Below are 17,015 nucleotides of genomic sequence, written 5' to 3'. Positions count from 1 at the left end.
ACTGGGTTGAGGTTAATGGAAAAGCCTCATATCTGTCGGTGAGTTAGGGAGATGTCTACCCTAAGCGTGTGAAGACTTCACCCTCAGGATAGGCAGATGAGAACAATCTGTTCCAATGGTCATGAAGGCAGCTGAAGTAGGCATTGTGAAGTGCTTTGGTCAGGCATCAAAGACACCAAGGCCGTTCACTGTATCCTGAGCCATTGCCAGTCATCCTAATTTTTGTCCTGCCACTGGACTATGGTAACTCTGGAAGAGAGAGTGAGGCTGAAGACTTTGTGCATATCTGCCTCACTTAAATCCAATTCACACATGAGTCAAGACATGACCCTGTGATGTCATTGCTCCTCTTTGAAATGAAGGACAACCCCCTGCCCCCCCAAAACACACCAAAAACACTACTCCAGGCATATACCCCAAAGAGGGAAAAGAGGGAAAGGATTCATGAGGACAAAAATATTCATAGCAGTTCTTTTGTAGTACAAAGAATTAGAACCAAAGGGGATGCCCATTAATTGGGGAATGGCTGAACAAATTATGGCCTATAAATGTAAAACAATTTAAGATAAAAAAGGACTGAGTTTCTCTATCTCACCCAGGCTGGAAGTACAGGGGCCAGGGAAGCTTTGATCTATTCTGTTTTCTGACTTGAGGAGGTTCAGCCTTCCTTACGCAACTTGTTGGCTTCCTGTGGGAATGGGGTGGAGTTCACCATATTGATAACACTTAGTGCTTAGTTTACTGTGGCTCAGAACTCCCTAGCCCTAGGGATCTGTTAGCCTCAGCACCAGTGGCTGGGATTATAGGTGTGGATCAATAGAAGATTAATGTTCCAGAAGAAATTAGGAAATGGATGGATTCAGAGAAACCTGGGGAAACCTGTAAGCCCTTATGCGGAGGGAAGTGAGCAAAACCAGAAGAACAAATTTATACAATAGCTGAAACACAACAAAGAAAAACAGCTTTGAAAAACTCAAAACACCAGTCAGGTGTACCGAACAAGGCCAACTCCAGAAGACCCATGAAGCTTGCATTTTCAGTCATGATCTATATATGAATCTGTTTTGTGTGACTATGTCAACTTGTTTAAGAATTTTGTTTTAATAGTGGTGAAAGTTGGAGAGAATGGTGGAGGGAGAGAGCAATGCAGAAAAAAGCGTCAATTAAGAATTTTTCAATGTAAAGAAAGAGTACAGAGCCTCAAAGATAAACAGATAAGAGGGACAGCTTTTGGAACTAAGGTGCTGACAGTATCCACGTCTATGTTACACATTATACATTGTAAACATACACACATTCTTTTATGTGTACATATGTGTATGTATCTATCTTGCAACAAGGTATCCCTAAACAAAGAATATCAGGATTGCCCAAGGTTCTATCTGGCCTGCTTTTCTTCGTCTCCGTCCCCCTCTCCTCCCCTCTCCTCCCCCTCTCCCTCTCCCCCCCCCCCCATCCCTCCCTCTCTCTCCCCCTCCCTCTCTCTCTCTCCTTTTCTCCGGTCATCTAGTTCTTTCCTCTCCTCCTCTCCACTTTCTCCTCTGTCTCTCCCTTTCTCCTTTGTCTCTGTCTCTTAAGCCTGCCCTCTCCAAAAAGCCCCTATGCCCTCCAAGGCCACCACTGCCATGCTTCTAGATTCTCAGTCTCCCCAGCCCTTCTTCACCCAGTGCCCTCACTCCCCCTTAGCCCAGCATCTTTTCCATCTAGCCAGAAACCATTTCCCAGAATCCTTCTCAAGGCGGGCCCCGGATCTCCCAGGGCTCCTCCCTACCCGGCCTGGTCGCGAGGCATGCTAGGAATTGTAGTTCCAGTCTGAATCTGCGCAGGCGTAGCTCGGGTTCGGAAGCGGCCGGGTTTGGAGCCTGGAGGACTTATTTGGGGGGGGTGGGGGGAAGTTCGCTGCTGGCAGGTGAGTGGGAGCGAGGTAGTAGGGGTGTTAGTGTTGACACGCACGCACGTGCCGAAGTATCTGAGTGTATGTTCGAGTGCGTGTCAAAGTGCAAGTGTTTGCACGGAGGTATGAAACTGAGTTTCTGTAGGGCTAGTGTGAAAGTGAGTGTGTGTGCGTGAAAGTGAGTGAGTGTGTGTGTCAGAGTATGAAAGTGTGTACAGGAACAGACTGGGGGCGTGAAGGGAAGAGAGGGCTGGAATTCGAACCCAAGGCCCGGTACCAGAACGGAACGGGGACTGGATCTGGAGAGGAGCTGGGGGTCCTCTTGCAGTGGTGACAAGGGAGCCCCCAAGAGAGAGGAGAAGGGGGTCCGCCCAGGCCCGAGCCTGGAATCGATCAGTCAGCCAGCATTGATTAGGCGCCTCTTGTGTGCGCGGCTCCGGGTCGGGCGGGGGGTCCCAGGAAAGGCAGGAACCCCCTTGCTGGGGGTGGGGGGCGGCAGCGTGTAGATCCCAGGTATCACGGAGCTGGGGTTCAGGGGCCGCACAAACTGGTGGATTTTGACTTTGTCCTCGTTTGTTTCATTCGTACATTGCTTTGCGGCGGGACAGGGTCCGAGGGTGGCTTTGCTGCTTGTCTATTCTTACCAGAGTGATGGAGACACTACTAGTAAGGAGGCAGAGTGAAGGTATTAATCACTCACCAGCAGGTGCCTGTAGAGGATGTGAAAGGTCATCTCAGGGGGGAAGCCCTGAGAAAAGAGGGGAGGGAAGGAAGGGGCAGGGAAAGGCCTCCTGCAAAAGGTGGGGTTTGAGATGAGTCTTGGGGAGAGCTGGGGAAGGCCAGGCAGAGGCTGCTGGGTCTGGGGGAAAGCCCACGTACTTGGGTGGTGGAGGGTTGTGGGAGAGGAACAACAAGGAGCCCAGTGTAGCCAGAGGGTCCATTGCTGGGAGGGGAGCAGCAGGCAAGGGGAAGGAACCCTAGACAGGTCTGGAGGGTCCAGGTGGAAGACCAGAGGACTTCCTATTGGGTCCTGGAGGCAGTAAGGAGCCATTGTTGTTTATAGAGTAGGGGAGGGACCGGGTCAGAACAGGCTTTAGGACAATCCCTCTGGAGGCTGAGTGGAAGATGGGTTGGAATGAAGAGAGGCTGGAGACAGGGAGACCAGAGTCCAGGCAGGAGCCTGTACTAGGACAGTGGCTGTGTGAATGGAGAAGGGGCAGTATGGACAAGATGGGAAGAGAAAGGATGAGATTTCACAACAGATGAGAGGTGGGGAAGGAGAATGAGTGCGAGGGAAGAACTGAGAATGTCCTCAAAGATTGAGCCTGAGTGACAGGGAGGATGCTGATGCCCAGTAAGGGGAAAGTTGGTGATTAGGAAGGGTCTCAGGGGAGAGAATAATCCTGACTTGGACAGGTAGAATTGGATGTGCCTGCAAGACAGCTGATGCATCAAAAGGCAGTGGAAGATGTGGATCTGTAGTTCAGGAGAGACTAGATCTACAGACCCAGAAAGCATCTGCTTAAACATGATCCTTTCCCCCATGGGAGTCACCAAGCCAGATCATGTGGAGGGAGTTGAGCAGGGGCCACAGGACAGAGTTTTGGGGTCACCCATGGTCAGTGGGCATGGTCTAGATGAAGATCCAGGAGAGATCAGACAGGCAGGAGGACAACCAGGATAGAAGAGGGTCATGAAAACCTAAAGAGGAGAGAGTGTCCAGGAGGAGACAGGTGAGCAACATGATGAGAGGCTCCTGCAAAATGATGTAGTGGGGGGTTGCTGTGCCTCTGGCCAGGTCTTCCACTCTAGTCATCCTCCTTTTACCCCCAAAATGAGATTAATATAAACTGTTCTTGATGAGGCCCTGTTGCCCCTCCAGGATCCCTGCTCACTCTTCTAGATGTCTCCTAGAAGTTTTATTAGTCATTGAATTAATAGTTTCAGAATAATTAGTAGAATGATAGCCATTAATAATTGTTAGTAGTCATTAAATTAATAGGTTTAATAATTAGTATAATGATAGTCACTAATCAATTCAAATTAAATTTGAATAGTCATTAAAGTTAGAGCCTGTAATGACAGGGTCTAGAATTTTGCCTGGAATGAAAGTCAAGTTCACTGGCCTATAGTATATAGACTCCTCTTTCTTTTCTTTTTTGAAAGCTGGGATAATCTTTGCCCTTGCCGAGTTCTTTGGCACCTCCCCTGTTATTTGTAGTTCCTTGAGAATGACTCCAAGAAACCACCTCTCCCAAGACTTTCAGTAGCCTGGTGAATGAGGGCCACTCAGTGCAGCAGTTTGGAGGCAGGCCATTTGGGTGAGTTTTTGGTTTTCCACAGGCTTGATCAGCTTCTTCTGTTTGTTTTATTTGCTACTTTTGGCAGCACTCTGGTGGTTTGGGAATGACAGGCAGGATTGATCTCCCTCCTGACTTCTTTCTCCTTCTTCAGTTCTGGGTTCTCAGCACTCTGCTCCAAGACTCCAAGAAAGAAGAATTAAGGAGAAGGGAATGACTTCTGTTCTCCTAATGGCCAGATCCCAGGTGAGTTAGGAATCTCTTTCTCTGTATCTCTCTCTCTCTCTCTTTATCTCTCTGTCTCTGTCTCTCTGTCTCCCCAAAGTGCCATCCTTTTTCTCAAAGTATAGAACCTTCTCTTTCCCTTGTTTTCTGCTGTCTTCAATTAAGTTGCCTCTAGGGGCCTGAGCCTCACTTTTTGAAGATTTTGTCAATTTTGACCCACGATACAGGGTAAGGGGAAAGGGCACCATGCTAACAGCTTATCTTTCCTTTGAAGATTCATTTCCTTGTTCAACCTATTATGGAGCCAATACTGACCTAAGTTCTTTGAGAGGAAGAAGCCTAAAGCCTAGTTTATGTCCTCAAACAGCCTTACTGAGGCAGCAAGTCATACTCACCAGAAGCAATTTTTTAAAATGGCTGTATTGATGAATTTTGTCTTACAAAGCTCCATATTACTCCCATTTGAGTCTCCTAGAATGTTTAATTCCAGGAAACATGTAAGTGAAACAAGATAAGTTTATGAGTATGACTGCAACCACCCTGGTACAGATGCTTATTACCACCTCTGAACTATTGAAATAGGCTACTGATTAGTATACCTTCCACAAATCATCCTCCACTAATCGGAATGATCTTCCTAAAGCCCAGGTCTGACCACATCACCCCCCTACTCAGTAAACTCCAGTGATTCCCTGTCACCTCCAGGATCGACTATAAAAACTTGTTTGGCATTCAGAGCCCTTCACATCTGCCTCCTACCTTTCCAGGCTTTTACCCCTTGTACTCTCAACATGCATTTTATGATCCAATGAATCAGGCTTCCTTGCTGTTTCTTGAACAACATGCCCCGTCTGTGTTTGGAAGGCTTTTTCCTCCAAAATTCTCTGCGTTCCTTCAAGTCCCAGCTAAAATGATACCATCTACAAGAAGCCTTGCCTAACCCCCCTTAATTCTAGTACCTTCCATCCTTTGCTGTATATTGCTTGTTTGTACTTAATTCTTTACAGGTTGTCTCCTCCATAAGACTGAGCTCTGTGAGAGCAAGGAGTCTTATCTTTCTCCCCAGTGTTTAGCACAGTGCCTGGTACTTAGTAGACTCTTAATAAATATTTATTTACTGACTATTAATACATGCTACATCAGTAGTTATCTGTGTGCTAAAAAGAAGGATGGGATACCCAATATAAATTTGTAGCAATGCTGTCTAGTGTTCATCAGTTTAGAGGTGGAAGGGACACTCCCTGACATCTCTCTAGTCCAAGTGCCTCATTTTATAGATGAGGGAGTATGTCCAAAGGTCACACAGGTAGTAATTGGCAGAGATGGTATGTGAACCCAGGCTCTCCTACCACACAGCCATCACTTTCTACTGGCTGGGCTGTTGGCGATCTGATTTTTGTTGCTGCCATTTAAAGTTGTTTTCATTCACTTAGCTGTTGTCATTGTCTATATTATTCTTTCATTATGCCCTAATTACTTCATATCATTTTTACAGATCTTCCTCTATATGTTTGAAATCTTTCTATTTGTCATTAGCAGATTCCTTAGTCTTCTGGGACAGAGTTTCAGGGTGGGGTGGGGGTGGCTTTTTTTTAAACTATTACTCCTATATGTGTGTGTGTGTGTATGTGTACACATATCTACATACATATATACACATATAAGTATGTATATATATATGCATATATATGTATGTGTATATATGTGTATGTATATATATGTAAAAACTCATGTGAGTTTTTTCCTGTTGTCACTAAATAGCTTGGGATATAAAACCTAATTAATTGTGGGAACAGCTACCTTGGGCAGAAAGTATGAACAGCTTTGTAACTTTTCTTGTGGAATTCCAAATGATTTTCTGACATAGACACCTCCAGGCCAGAGAAACAAAATCAGGCTTCATATCAAGAAAAATGTCCTATCTAAAACTTTTCCAAAGGACTCATGATGGAAAATGCCATCCACATCCAGAGAAAGAACCGTGGAGTTAGAATGCAGAGTGAAGCAGACTCTTTTCTCTTTTGTTTTATTTTGTTTTGTTTTCTTTCTCATGGTTTCTCTCATTCGTTATCATTCTTCTATGCAGCATGACTAATGTGAAATTGTGTTTAATAGGAATGTATGTGCAGAGTACATATCTGATTACATGATGTTTTGCTGGGGGAGGGAGGGGGAGAAAATTTAAAACTTATGGAAATGAATGTTGAAAATGGAAAATAAATAAATATCAACAAAAAGAAAAATGTGCTAACAATTGGAACCATATAAAAGAGGAATGGGCTGCATTGAGTGGTAGGGGCAGTAGGGAATGTTTGCCTGTGTTTTCACTTCTCTATAAACATTGAGTTTTTCTGTCTTTAGCAGTTTGATAGATGTGAACTGAAATGGCAGAGTTTGTGTTTGTCTGATGATTAGCTATGCTGAGTTGGTACTGTTTGGGTGGTTCTTGAACATCTGCATTAAATCTTTTGAGAATTTTTCACTAATGTCCTTTCCCACTCATGTACTGAAGGCAGGGGATTGGTCTAAATTCTTTGTGGACTTTGGATGTCACATGTTTATCAGTTGTAGTGTGCACAGAGATTTCCACAAGCACATCTTTTCTTGGAGTCATAGATCTTAAGCTGGAAGGGACATCAGAAGCCATGAATTCCAACCTTTTTACTTTACTGTTGAGGAAGCTGGAGCTCAGGGAGGACAAGTGACTTGTCCAAGACCGCACAAGTATCATAAGTCTCAGAGGTGAGATTTGAACCCAGGTCCTCTGATTTTGGGGCAAGTGCTCTTCTACTATACCTCTCTCCCTTTTTTTATTCTACACATGTAGAATAAAAGCATTTTATTCTCATAGAATTGAAGTAATCTGTTTTGCCTTTTGTGACATTGCCTTCATTGTGTCTGATTACAGACTCATGCCGTAACCCTTTGACCCACTGCCCCTCTTTCTATCTCTGTATCCTAAGGAGTTCAGAGGCAGAAAGAACATGCTTTGTCTGCCCTAATGTTCACCTTACCCTTCTTTGTGCTAGGGAAGAACCGAAGGCAACATGAGTTCTCATCACTTGGGAAATAGTTGAATAAATCGTGATGTTTAAATGTAAAGAAAGATTGTGCCTGAAGCCATGAAAAGCATGAGGACTTCAGAGAAATGTTGGAAGATTTGTGTGAATTGATGCAAATTGAAGAATAACAGAATTTGCAAGTTGGAAGAGATGGTCCCATTTAGTCCCACCCATACACCAGTTGGAATGTCAACTCCTGGAGAAGAGGGATTTTTTTTTCCTTTCTTTGTGTCCTGAGCAGTTAGCATAGTGGCTGGCACATAATTGGTGCTTAATATGTGCTTGTTTACTGGATTGTATGAAAGGACTCTCCATTATAACATATCTGAGCAGTGGTCATCTGAGCGGCTTCTATTTGAAGACTTTAAAGAGGGGTAACAACCACCTACCACTCAGTGCAGCCCATTCTTCTTTGATATGGTTCCGATTGTTAGGATGTTTTTCTCGATTTGAAGCCTGATTTTACCTCCCTGTCCCTTACATCCATTTCTCCTGATTTTGTCCTCTGGAGAGAAAACAGAACAACACTCATTCCTCTTGTGGAGGATCAGCTTTTTGGTACCAGAAGGCAACTCTTCTTTCTCCCTGAGTCTTCTCTGGGTTAAACCTTCCCAGTTCCTTTAGCTGATTATCATATGATGTTGACTCAAGGTCCTTTGCCATTCTGGTCACTCTTCCCTGGAAACCCTTCAGCTTATTTTCAATGCCCTTTTACAATTGTGGTGCTCCCCCTTCAAGAGAGTATATTACAGCGGGACTGTGTCTTCCCTGTTTCTGGAAGGATGCTTCCCCTAATATAGACAAAAAGTCCATTTGCTTTTTTGGCTGTTACATCCTACCGCTCACATGTGTTGATGAAGCTTGCTATCCACTAAAATCCTGTCCTTTTCCAAAACAACTATATTACTATTCTTTCTGTGTCTGATAGTTTGTTGCACAGTTCATTTTTTTTTGTACCAAAGTATAAGCTTCATAGACCTGAAGACTATATGTCACATACGTTATAGTGGGCAGTCTTTTGGTGTATGGTTTCAGCTCTTCCTATGGGATCATTTCCAAGTCATAGATTCTTTGGTTCTGTGACTACATTTCTCCCTGTTGAATTTCTTTTTATTAGTTTTGGTTCAATTCTCTAGCCTATCAGTTACTCAGATGCCAACTTTTTGAGTCCAGTTTGGTGAGCACGCCATATGCCATGTCTGTCTTTATCTAAATAATCGACAAAAATGTTAAAATATCACAGGGTCAAACACTGATCTCTTGGGCCCTCCACTGGACATGTCCTGATAAGTTGTTGCTGAATCATCAACAACCGCTCCACATTAGGCTATCCAACAATTTTCAATCTACTTCGATTGTCAAATAATTCACAATTTTCAATCTCCTTTAAATGTATATTGAGATATTTTATCAAAAGCTTTGTTGAAACCCCCGTTTTGTGCAGAAATGACCCCATTCCTTCCTGTTTTCTTTAGCAGACTGTCCCCCAGTCATCCCTCTTCTCTTACTATTTTTTAATCACTAACTTCCCTGTCTACTGGTTGCTTTCCTGCTGCCTATAAACAAGCCCATGTCTACTCCATCCTTAAAAACCACCCTACTTGATGTGTCCTTCCCTGCTAGCTCTGGTCCTATATATTTGTTCCCTTTTGCGGCTTATTCTTTAAGAAGGCTATCATACTGTTGTCACTTTCAGTTTCTTTCCTCTCACTCTTTTCTTAACACTCTTTATTCTGGCTGCCTGCACTGGCAAAGGGAGTTTCCTCACCAGGGAACTCCACAGAGGAGTAAAAATCAGGGCTACAGCATCTAGTCCTATCCCCTGTTATCCCTACCCAGTTATTTTTATCCCCATTTTACAGATGAGAAAGAGGTTGTAAATCTGTTAATAAGAAAGTATCATTCTGGAGCTTGGCATTAGATGAAATATGGGCACAAGTCAAGTAGCCAGCTGATGGATAATTGATAAGAGATTCTGATCTACCAAGATGTGATGATACTTGGTACATTTGTAAACCTTGAAGCTTATTGTTTGTGTTTATGGGTAGTTTTTCCTGTTTCAATCACCGGGCTCTCAGTTTCACCCTAATGTGTTTTGGGGGTATTGTGGGCTGGGCCAGCCTCAGGCCAGTGCCTTGGTAGTTTGTACCAAAAGGGTGGGCAACCAGGATTCAGCTGAGGTACCTGGCAAGCATCAGGGAAGATGCCTGAACTTTCTCAAGGAAGTTTTGTACTCAGGGACCAGGAGGTGATGTCAACAGCCTGAGCCTTTCATTCCCTGGGCGAAATTCTCTAAGTTGGTCTCAATACCTTTAAAAAAAAACTAGTCTGACTTGGGTGGGGGCAGGGGTTTTACAAGCATGACTCACTTTGGAAGCTCATTTACAAGGCTGACTTTGAGCAGGAAACTTTTTGCAATATTTAGGCTAATATAAAGTAATGTATCCAGTAAGTAATTTTCACAAGAAATATTAAAATTCTACTCAATGCTTTGAAAAATAGTGCATTTATATTCTGCCAACTTCATGTCTTCCTCTTGTTCCCCATGAGGGCTGGTCCCCAAGTGAGCAGATGTCTTATTTGCTATTTCAGATACCACTGACATTCGAAGATGTGGCTGTGGACTTCACCTGGGAGGAATGGGGACTCTTGGAACCTTCTCAGAAGGACATGTATTGGGATGTGATGCTGGAGAACTATGAGAACTTTGTCTCCCTTGGTAAGTTTGGCTCTCCCCTAGCCAGATTATCAGCTTCTCTTGGGTTGTCTTTGCATTTCCACTTGGCTGACTGATGCCTGAAGTGCTTCCCTTCTCATGGAGGGTTAATGTCCTGAATACACCTGATAGGGAGTGATTTCACAGTTATTTGGTACCCAGGGTCACTGGTGTTTCTGCTCTCTCTACTGAAGCGAAAGGTATTTGTGTTGTACAATGGGCAATCAGTAGTTTATTGTGCTGCCTCTAAGGCTGTATACCTTCATTACCGGCTGTTTACTTGATTCAATAAATTACCCCAAAGAGCCAGTGTAGCTACTTGGAAGACTTGAACAATTTGCATCCTCCTAGTAGAGAATGGGTGAGGATAAAGTCATTTCCTTTGAGCTGGTGACCCATCCCCCACGCTTCCTGGGAACATAATATGGAGAATACTTCAGGAATCCTTTGAACTCCCATCTGGGCCTTGTCTGACATGCCCTTTATTCCCTAATGAGAAAGAGGGCAAGATTGAATTCTGGGTTGTATCTCTGACCTCAGCCCTCTCCCGTTTATTTCCCCACAAGGAGGCATTCCTGTTTCCCTACCAGATGTGATTTCCCAGATGGAAAGAATAGAGGCCCCATGGATGGCAGAGGGAGGAGTCCTGATTAGCACTTTTCTAGGTGAGTGAGTGAATGAGTGAAGAATTAACAGTTGGAAAATACTGTAAGCACCATCACAAATAGTCATTGTAGGTGTTGGATGGGGAGCTCTCCAAGGTCCTTGCAGAAGTGTCATTTCTATTTCACTTGAGTACTCTCACATGAATTCATCCTTCACTTAAAACATCACTTTGCTGACCTTCCTCCATTCATTCCTAGCCTCTTTGAGAAAGGTTTTTCTTTTTCTGATACTAACCCCTCTACTTGTACTCTGGATCCCATAATTTTCTGCCCCCTCCTATGTTTATTTTTTCATTGCATCTTTCATCTGTTTTCAAATCTTTCTTTCTGCTTTCAGATATATCTATTTGTACATGTGCATACACACACACACACACACACACACAAATATGCACGTATGTACATGCACACAAGTATATGCCCAACTTGAATTTAAAACAGAATTCTTTCATTGATCTTATTGCTTTTCTTATATATCTTGGATTTTTTGTCTTTCCTTTCTATGTGAGCTCTCACCACCACCACCCAAAATATCATCTGCGATCTTTTTTCCTGCAGTCTCTCTCTTTACCTCATCTCTTCCTTCTTCCTGTCTCCTCTTCTCTCCTCACCCCCTTCTCCTCCAGTCTCTCCCTTCTTCCCTCTGTCTCATCTTTCATCTCTGCCTCTGCTAGGAGCTGGCCAGTCCATAACATTATGACTCCCAGGAGGTGTCATATAATTTCATCTTTTTTTAATATACTTTATGCTTATATATACTTACAGTTTATACTTATTTATAAGTATATATACTTATACTATATACATATATTTAATATGCTTGTACTGTACTTATACCTTAATATATTTCTATCTCCTCCTCTAATTCCCCACCTCCACTCCCATCTCTTTCCCTTGAAATGCTACAATCCAGTTTCTCTCTCACCACTTTATGGAAAATAATTTTCTAAGTTCTCCCTTGGACTTTGTGATATTATCAATAGTTTATATACAAAGATAATTTTCTGTCTTACCATGTACTTCTCCAAACTGTGAGTCATGTATGTATTATTATCTGCATTTTATAGTTGCAGCTGCTTGGAAGTCAGGGAAATTTTTTATTGCCTATGATTGCTTGCCTAATAGCTGTAGTAACTAGGACTCCAACTGAGGCTTGCTCTCACACTCTTTCTATGTTCAGTGTTTTTCCTGTTGCTTCTCTTCTATCTTCCAAAGATATTTTCTCAGATTTTAATCTTATTCCACTCTCTCCCACATTTCAACTATAACCAACCCTTAATGGCACTTCCTGGGGATGATGTCTGTGGGACCCTCAATCTTGTGTAGTTTTACTAGATGCCTGCTGGGGTGTTTTCCAACTCAAAGGTTCTTTAGGAATTCCATCGTGCTCTGCCCTACCTATTGTGATGTGCCATCATTTGGGAAGTGTGTTGGCAGGGGGTAAGATAGATATAGCCAAAGATTGGTGAAAGAGGAAGATTTTGACAGGGACTGGAGTCTGGAAAAAGTTGGAAGGATGGTCAGTAGATGATAGCCTTGAGAATGAGAGACACTGGTACGGCTAGAGTGAATGGACTGCCAAAGGGGAGAAGCTCTTAAGGGATGGTGGTAGAGCAGTGATCTCAATTGGATAACAGATCAAGAAATGGCAAGAATACTAGAAGCGGTCAGTGTGTGATGTAATCTCTGCACAAAACTCAGAATTGTTGTGGATATAATTGTGATGGTTTCAAATTGCTGAATATTGAATTCAAAGCCAAGGATAGATCCCTTTAGGAACTCTTAAAAAGTTAACATCTAGATAGTATTGACTTCTTATTGAGCCAGTTCATGCTGTCTACTGTCTGCCCCATCCCTCTTCTTGTCCATAAGAATAACTTGAGGATAACCTAAATCAGTGCTTACTGTTGGTCCATATTCAGCTTGGGGTCAGCTAAAATTTCCAAGCCTTTTGAAGATGACTTGCTGCTCAACTGTGTCTCTACTCGCCTGTATTTCTACAGTTGATATCCTGAGTGTAGGAATTCACATTTATCCTTAGTAAATTACACATTGTTTATGCTGTCCCATTTTTCTGTCCTTTGGAGTTATTTTTACCTTGATTTATTCATCTAATATGTTTGGTATGTCACATACACTTGTGTCATCAATAATATTGGTAAGAGCGCTCTCTATGATTTCATTACATTTTTTGGATAAAAATATTGAATAGAGATAAGGCAAAGAAGCTACCTTTCCCAGTTCATATTGGTCCTTTCTCTGATGCTTATAGGCTTAAAGAGCTTCCTGTAAAACTGAGAGGTTAAATAACTTGCCCAGACAGTGTGTGCCAAGAGGGCAGACTTCCAATCTGGCTAGGGCACTGCAGCCACTATGTGTGTCACAGGCAGGACTCTAATGCAGGTTGTCTTGGCTCTGACTCCCAATCTTTCTAATGATCAAGTTAGGCTTCTTTACTTTGTGTCAATAGCAATTTTGGTAAGAGTGCCATCTAGGATTCATCAAAAATGGTAAATATGTCTAGGGCTAGATCCGCAGTTCCAAGGCATAAAACCAGAAAATGTGCTGTAGGTTCACAAGAGCTCCATATTCTAGACTTTTGGGGTAAGGTTATTTGAGCAGCTAAAGATTTACTGAGTTGTACTTTCATCTAACCCACATTTGCTTTTGTCTTATTATCAAAGATATCTTGAGAGTCTTTTCTAAATGGGTTGCTGAAATCTAGGTGCCTTGATGCCTACAACACCACCTCATGTACTGGCTCGTTCATTTTATAAATTAAGGAAGCGTGGTTGGTTTGCATAATCTCTTCTTATTGAATTTATGCTGTGATGAAATCAACATTTTTTTCCCCTAAGTGGTTAGAAATCATTGATTTGGTATATTTTCTTTATGTTTTCCTAGAGGTATCGTGAAGCTTTTTAGTCACTAGTTTCTAAAATTAAACTTTTTTTTCTTCCCAAACAGGTAGATATTTCCCCAAGTATTACCAATATTCAAATTCTGATGCTATCTACAAATGCTTTCAGCTTTTTGTAATTAATTCAGTTAACTCCTGGATAGCTAGTTGCTCTGTTACTATTTCCTCCCTTGCTTTGGGTTTAAATTTCCTGGTAACAATGATTGTTCTATTTTTTCCATATTGAAGGAAAAATGTATTCTAGAACACAGCACAAATACCTTTACTTTGATCAGAGTTGTAAAGTTTCTAGTTTAGAGGAAAATGGATATTGACATGTTTTTGTTATTTTCAGATTCTCCTAATCAGAAGACAAGATGTGAAACCAAGGAATCAGCTGTAAAGCAGAATATTTTTATGGGACAGTCATTGAAAGAGAGATTCATAAAGGAAGGTCCCTGGCATTCCACATTGGGAGAAACTTGGGATTGTGATGTCAGGTTAGAAAAGCAGAAAGAAAATCAAGAAACACAGTCTCAGGAGGTAATATTCACTAATGAATCTGTTAGTGAATGTAATATATTTAGGAGAAAGCTCAACCTGGGGTCAGTCATTATTCCACAACAGAGAGTTCATATGGGAGAAAATCTTCCTAGATACAGTACCCTTGGAAAGAGTTTGAAGCAGTTTTTTGACCCACTTAAACCTAAGAGAATCTCCATTGGGAAGAAACTCAAGTATAAGAAATGCAGAAAACCCTTCAGTTACCAATCAGACCTTATTCTTTACCATAGAACCCATCCTCGAGGGAAACCCTATAAATGTAATGAATGTAACAAATCCTTCAGCAAGAAAGAAAGCCTTAATGCACATAAATTAATTCATACTGGAGAGAAACGGTTTGAATGTAGTACCTGTGGGAGAGGCTTCAGATACCATTCATCCCTTAAACAACATCAGATAATTCATACTGGTGAGAAACCTTATAAATGCAATGAATGTGGAAAAGGCTTTAGCCGGAGGGGAATCCTTAAGACACATAAATTAATTCATACTAGAGAAAAACACCTGAAATGTAATGTATGTGGAAAAGGCTTCAGGTACCCTACATCCCTTAGGGTACATAAGAAAATGCATACTGGAGAGAAACCACATATATGTAATGAATGTGGGAAAGCATTCATCCTGAAGGGAAACTTTATAAACCATAAGAGATTTCATTCAGGTGAGATGCCTTTTGAATGTAATGAATGTGGGAAAGCCTTCATGCTAAGGAGAGATTTTAATAAACACAAGAGAATTCATACTGGTGAGAAACCCTATATATGCAATGAATGTGGGAAAGCCTTCAGATGGAATGGAAGCCTTAAATCACATAAGAGAATTCATACTGGAGAGAAACCCTATGTATGTAATGAATGTGGGAAAGCATTCACCAATTATCAAAGCCTAACTTATCATCAGATATTTCATCCTGGAGAGAAAATTTTTCAGTGTAATGAATGTGAGAAAGCATTTACACAGAGGGCAAACCTTAATCGACATAAGAGAATTCATACTGGAGAGAAGCCCTATATATGTAATCAGTGTGGAAAGGCCTTTATTGTGATGGGAAACCTTAAAAGACATATGAGAATTCATACAGGAGAGAAACCCTATAAATGTAATGATTGTGGAAAAGCTTTCACCAATCATCAAAGCCTAATTCATCATCAAACAACTCATACTGGAGAGAAAACCTTTCAGTGCAATGAATGTAAGAAAGTCTTTGCCACAAGAGGAAACCTTAACATACATAAGAAAGTTCATACTGGAGAGAAACCTTATGTGTGTAATGAATGTGGGAAAGCATTTAACCTCAAGGGAAATCTGAATATACATAAAAAAATTCATACTGGAGAGAAGCCCTTTGAATGTAGTGATTGTGGAAAAGCCTTCAGACAGAATGGAAGTCTTAAAAGACATAAAAGAATTCATACTGGAGAGAAACCCTATGAATGTAATGAATGTGGAAAAGCCTTTACCAATCAACAAAGCCTAATTTACCATCAAGTATATCATACCAGGGAGAGACCCTTTCAGTGTAATGAATGTGGGAAAACCTTCATCCAGAAAGGAAAACTTAATAGACATTCAAGAACTCATAAGGGAAGTCTTTAACCAGATGGGAAAAAAGTAATATACATAAAGTAACTCTTACTTGGAAAAACACATTGAATTTAATTAATATTGCAAAGCCTCTAGCCAGAAGGGTTAAATATATTTTAAAATCCATACTGAAGAGAAACCCTCTAAATATAATTATGAAAATCTAAATTCCCATTGATATTTCATTGCAGTGAGAAGCTATCAGTATGAGAAATGACTCATACTGGAGAGAAAACCTTTTATGCAATGAATGTAAGAAAGTTTTGCTGCAAGAGGAAACCTTAATATACATATAAGAAAGTTCATGCTGGAGAGAAACCTTATGTATGTAATGAATATGGGTAAGCCTTCAATTGGAAGGGAAACCTTGATTCATGTAACAGAATTCACTCAATGAGATGATCTTTGAATTTTAGTAATATGGGAAGGCTTTCACCAATAATCAAAGTTTAACCCAATATTAAATATTTTTCATGCTTAAGAGAAATCTTTCTGGTGTGATGAATGTCAAAAAGCTTTCAAATGGAGTAGAAACCTTAAAGAACATCACAATTCTTACTAGTGATAAATTTTTTGATTGTAATGAATGTAGAAGAATCTGGTTGGTAGAAGATCCCTTTGAATATAAACAATACAGAGGGCCCATTGCTAGGGGAACATCAGATAACTGGTATTGGGTAAAAACCCATTTAAACTTAAGGAAATTGAGAAAGCCTTCAGAAAATGTAGAGTATTATTGCACATCAATGAATTCATACTGGACCTTTCAGGGTAACTGAAGCAAGGACAGAGTAATGTCAGCATAGACTAAGGGAGCAGCTGCTATTGGAAGTGAGAGGAGACAGAATTTGGAGTAGCTAATATGCCTTCTTTGACAAAGGTATTCTGAGAAGCAAAGGGGAAGCCAGGATGAATTCATATAGAAGACTGAGTTATATATTCTACTTTAACCTAGAGACACAAACAAGAATAGAAGCTGTAAAGAGGCAGATTACACTACAATCTAAGGAGGCTTAGAAAGCTTGAGTATCACTGAAAAGTAGCAGTTAATGCATAATAAGGTAGGATTATGGGACCTGTGTGTTTCATTTAGCTCTTGTTCTGAT

The 17,015-nt window shown here is 41.3% G+C and overlaps 1 protein-coding gene across 1 annotated transcript; it reads left to right on the top strand.

Annotated features, from left to right (window-relative positions):
• The first annotated feature begins 1,890 nt into the window (after positions 1-1,890).
• LOC118841059 (zinc finger protein 160-like) lies at positions 1,891-16,396 on the top strand. Its single transcript, XM_036748473.1, has 6 exons — positions 1,891-1,909; positions 4,061-4,215; positions 4,349-4,440; positions 10,074-10,200; positions 10,764-10,862; positions 14,117-16,396. Exons 2-6 carry the CDS (start codon positions 4,173-4,175, stop codon positions 15,919-15,921), a joined length of 2,166 nt encoding a protein of 721 aa, XP_036604368.1. The 5' UTR covers positions 1,891-1,909; positions 4,061-4,172; the 3' UTR covers positions 15,922-16,396.
• The last annotated feature ends 619 nt before the right edge of the window (positions 16,397-17,015 follow it).

Source organism: Trichosurus vulpecula, chromosome 3, assembly GCF_011100635.1.
Source record: "Trichosurus vulpecula isolate mTriVul1 chromosome 3, mTriVul1.pri, whole genome shotgun sequence".
Lineage (NCBI taxonomy): Eukaryota > Metazoa > Chordata > Mammalia > Diprotodontia > Phalangeridae > Trichosurus > Trichosurus vulpecula.
The sequence above is the reverse complement of the archived record's forward strand: the minus strand, read 5'-3'. Positions and strand labels throughout refer to the sequence as shown.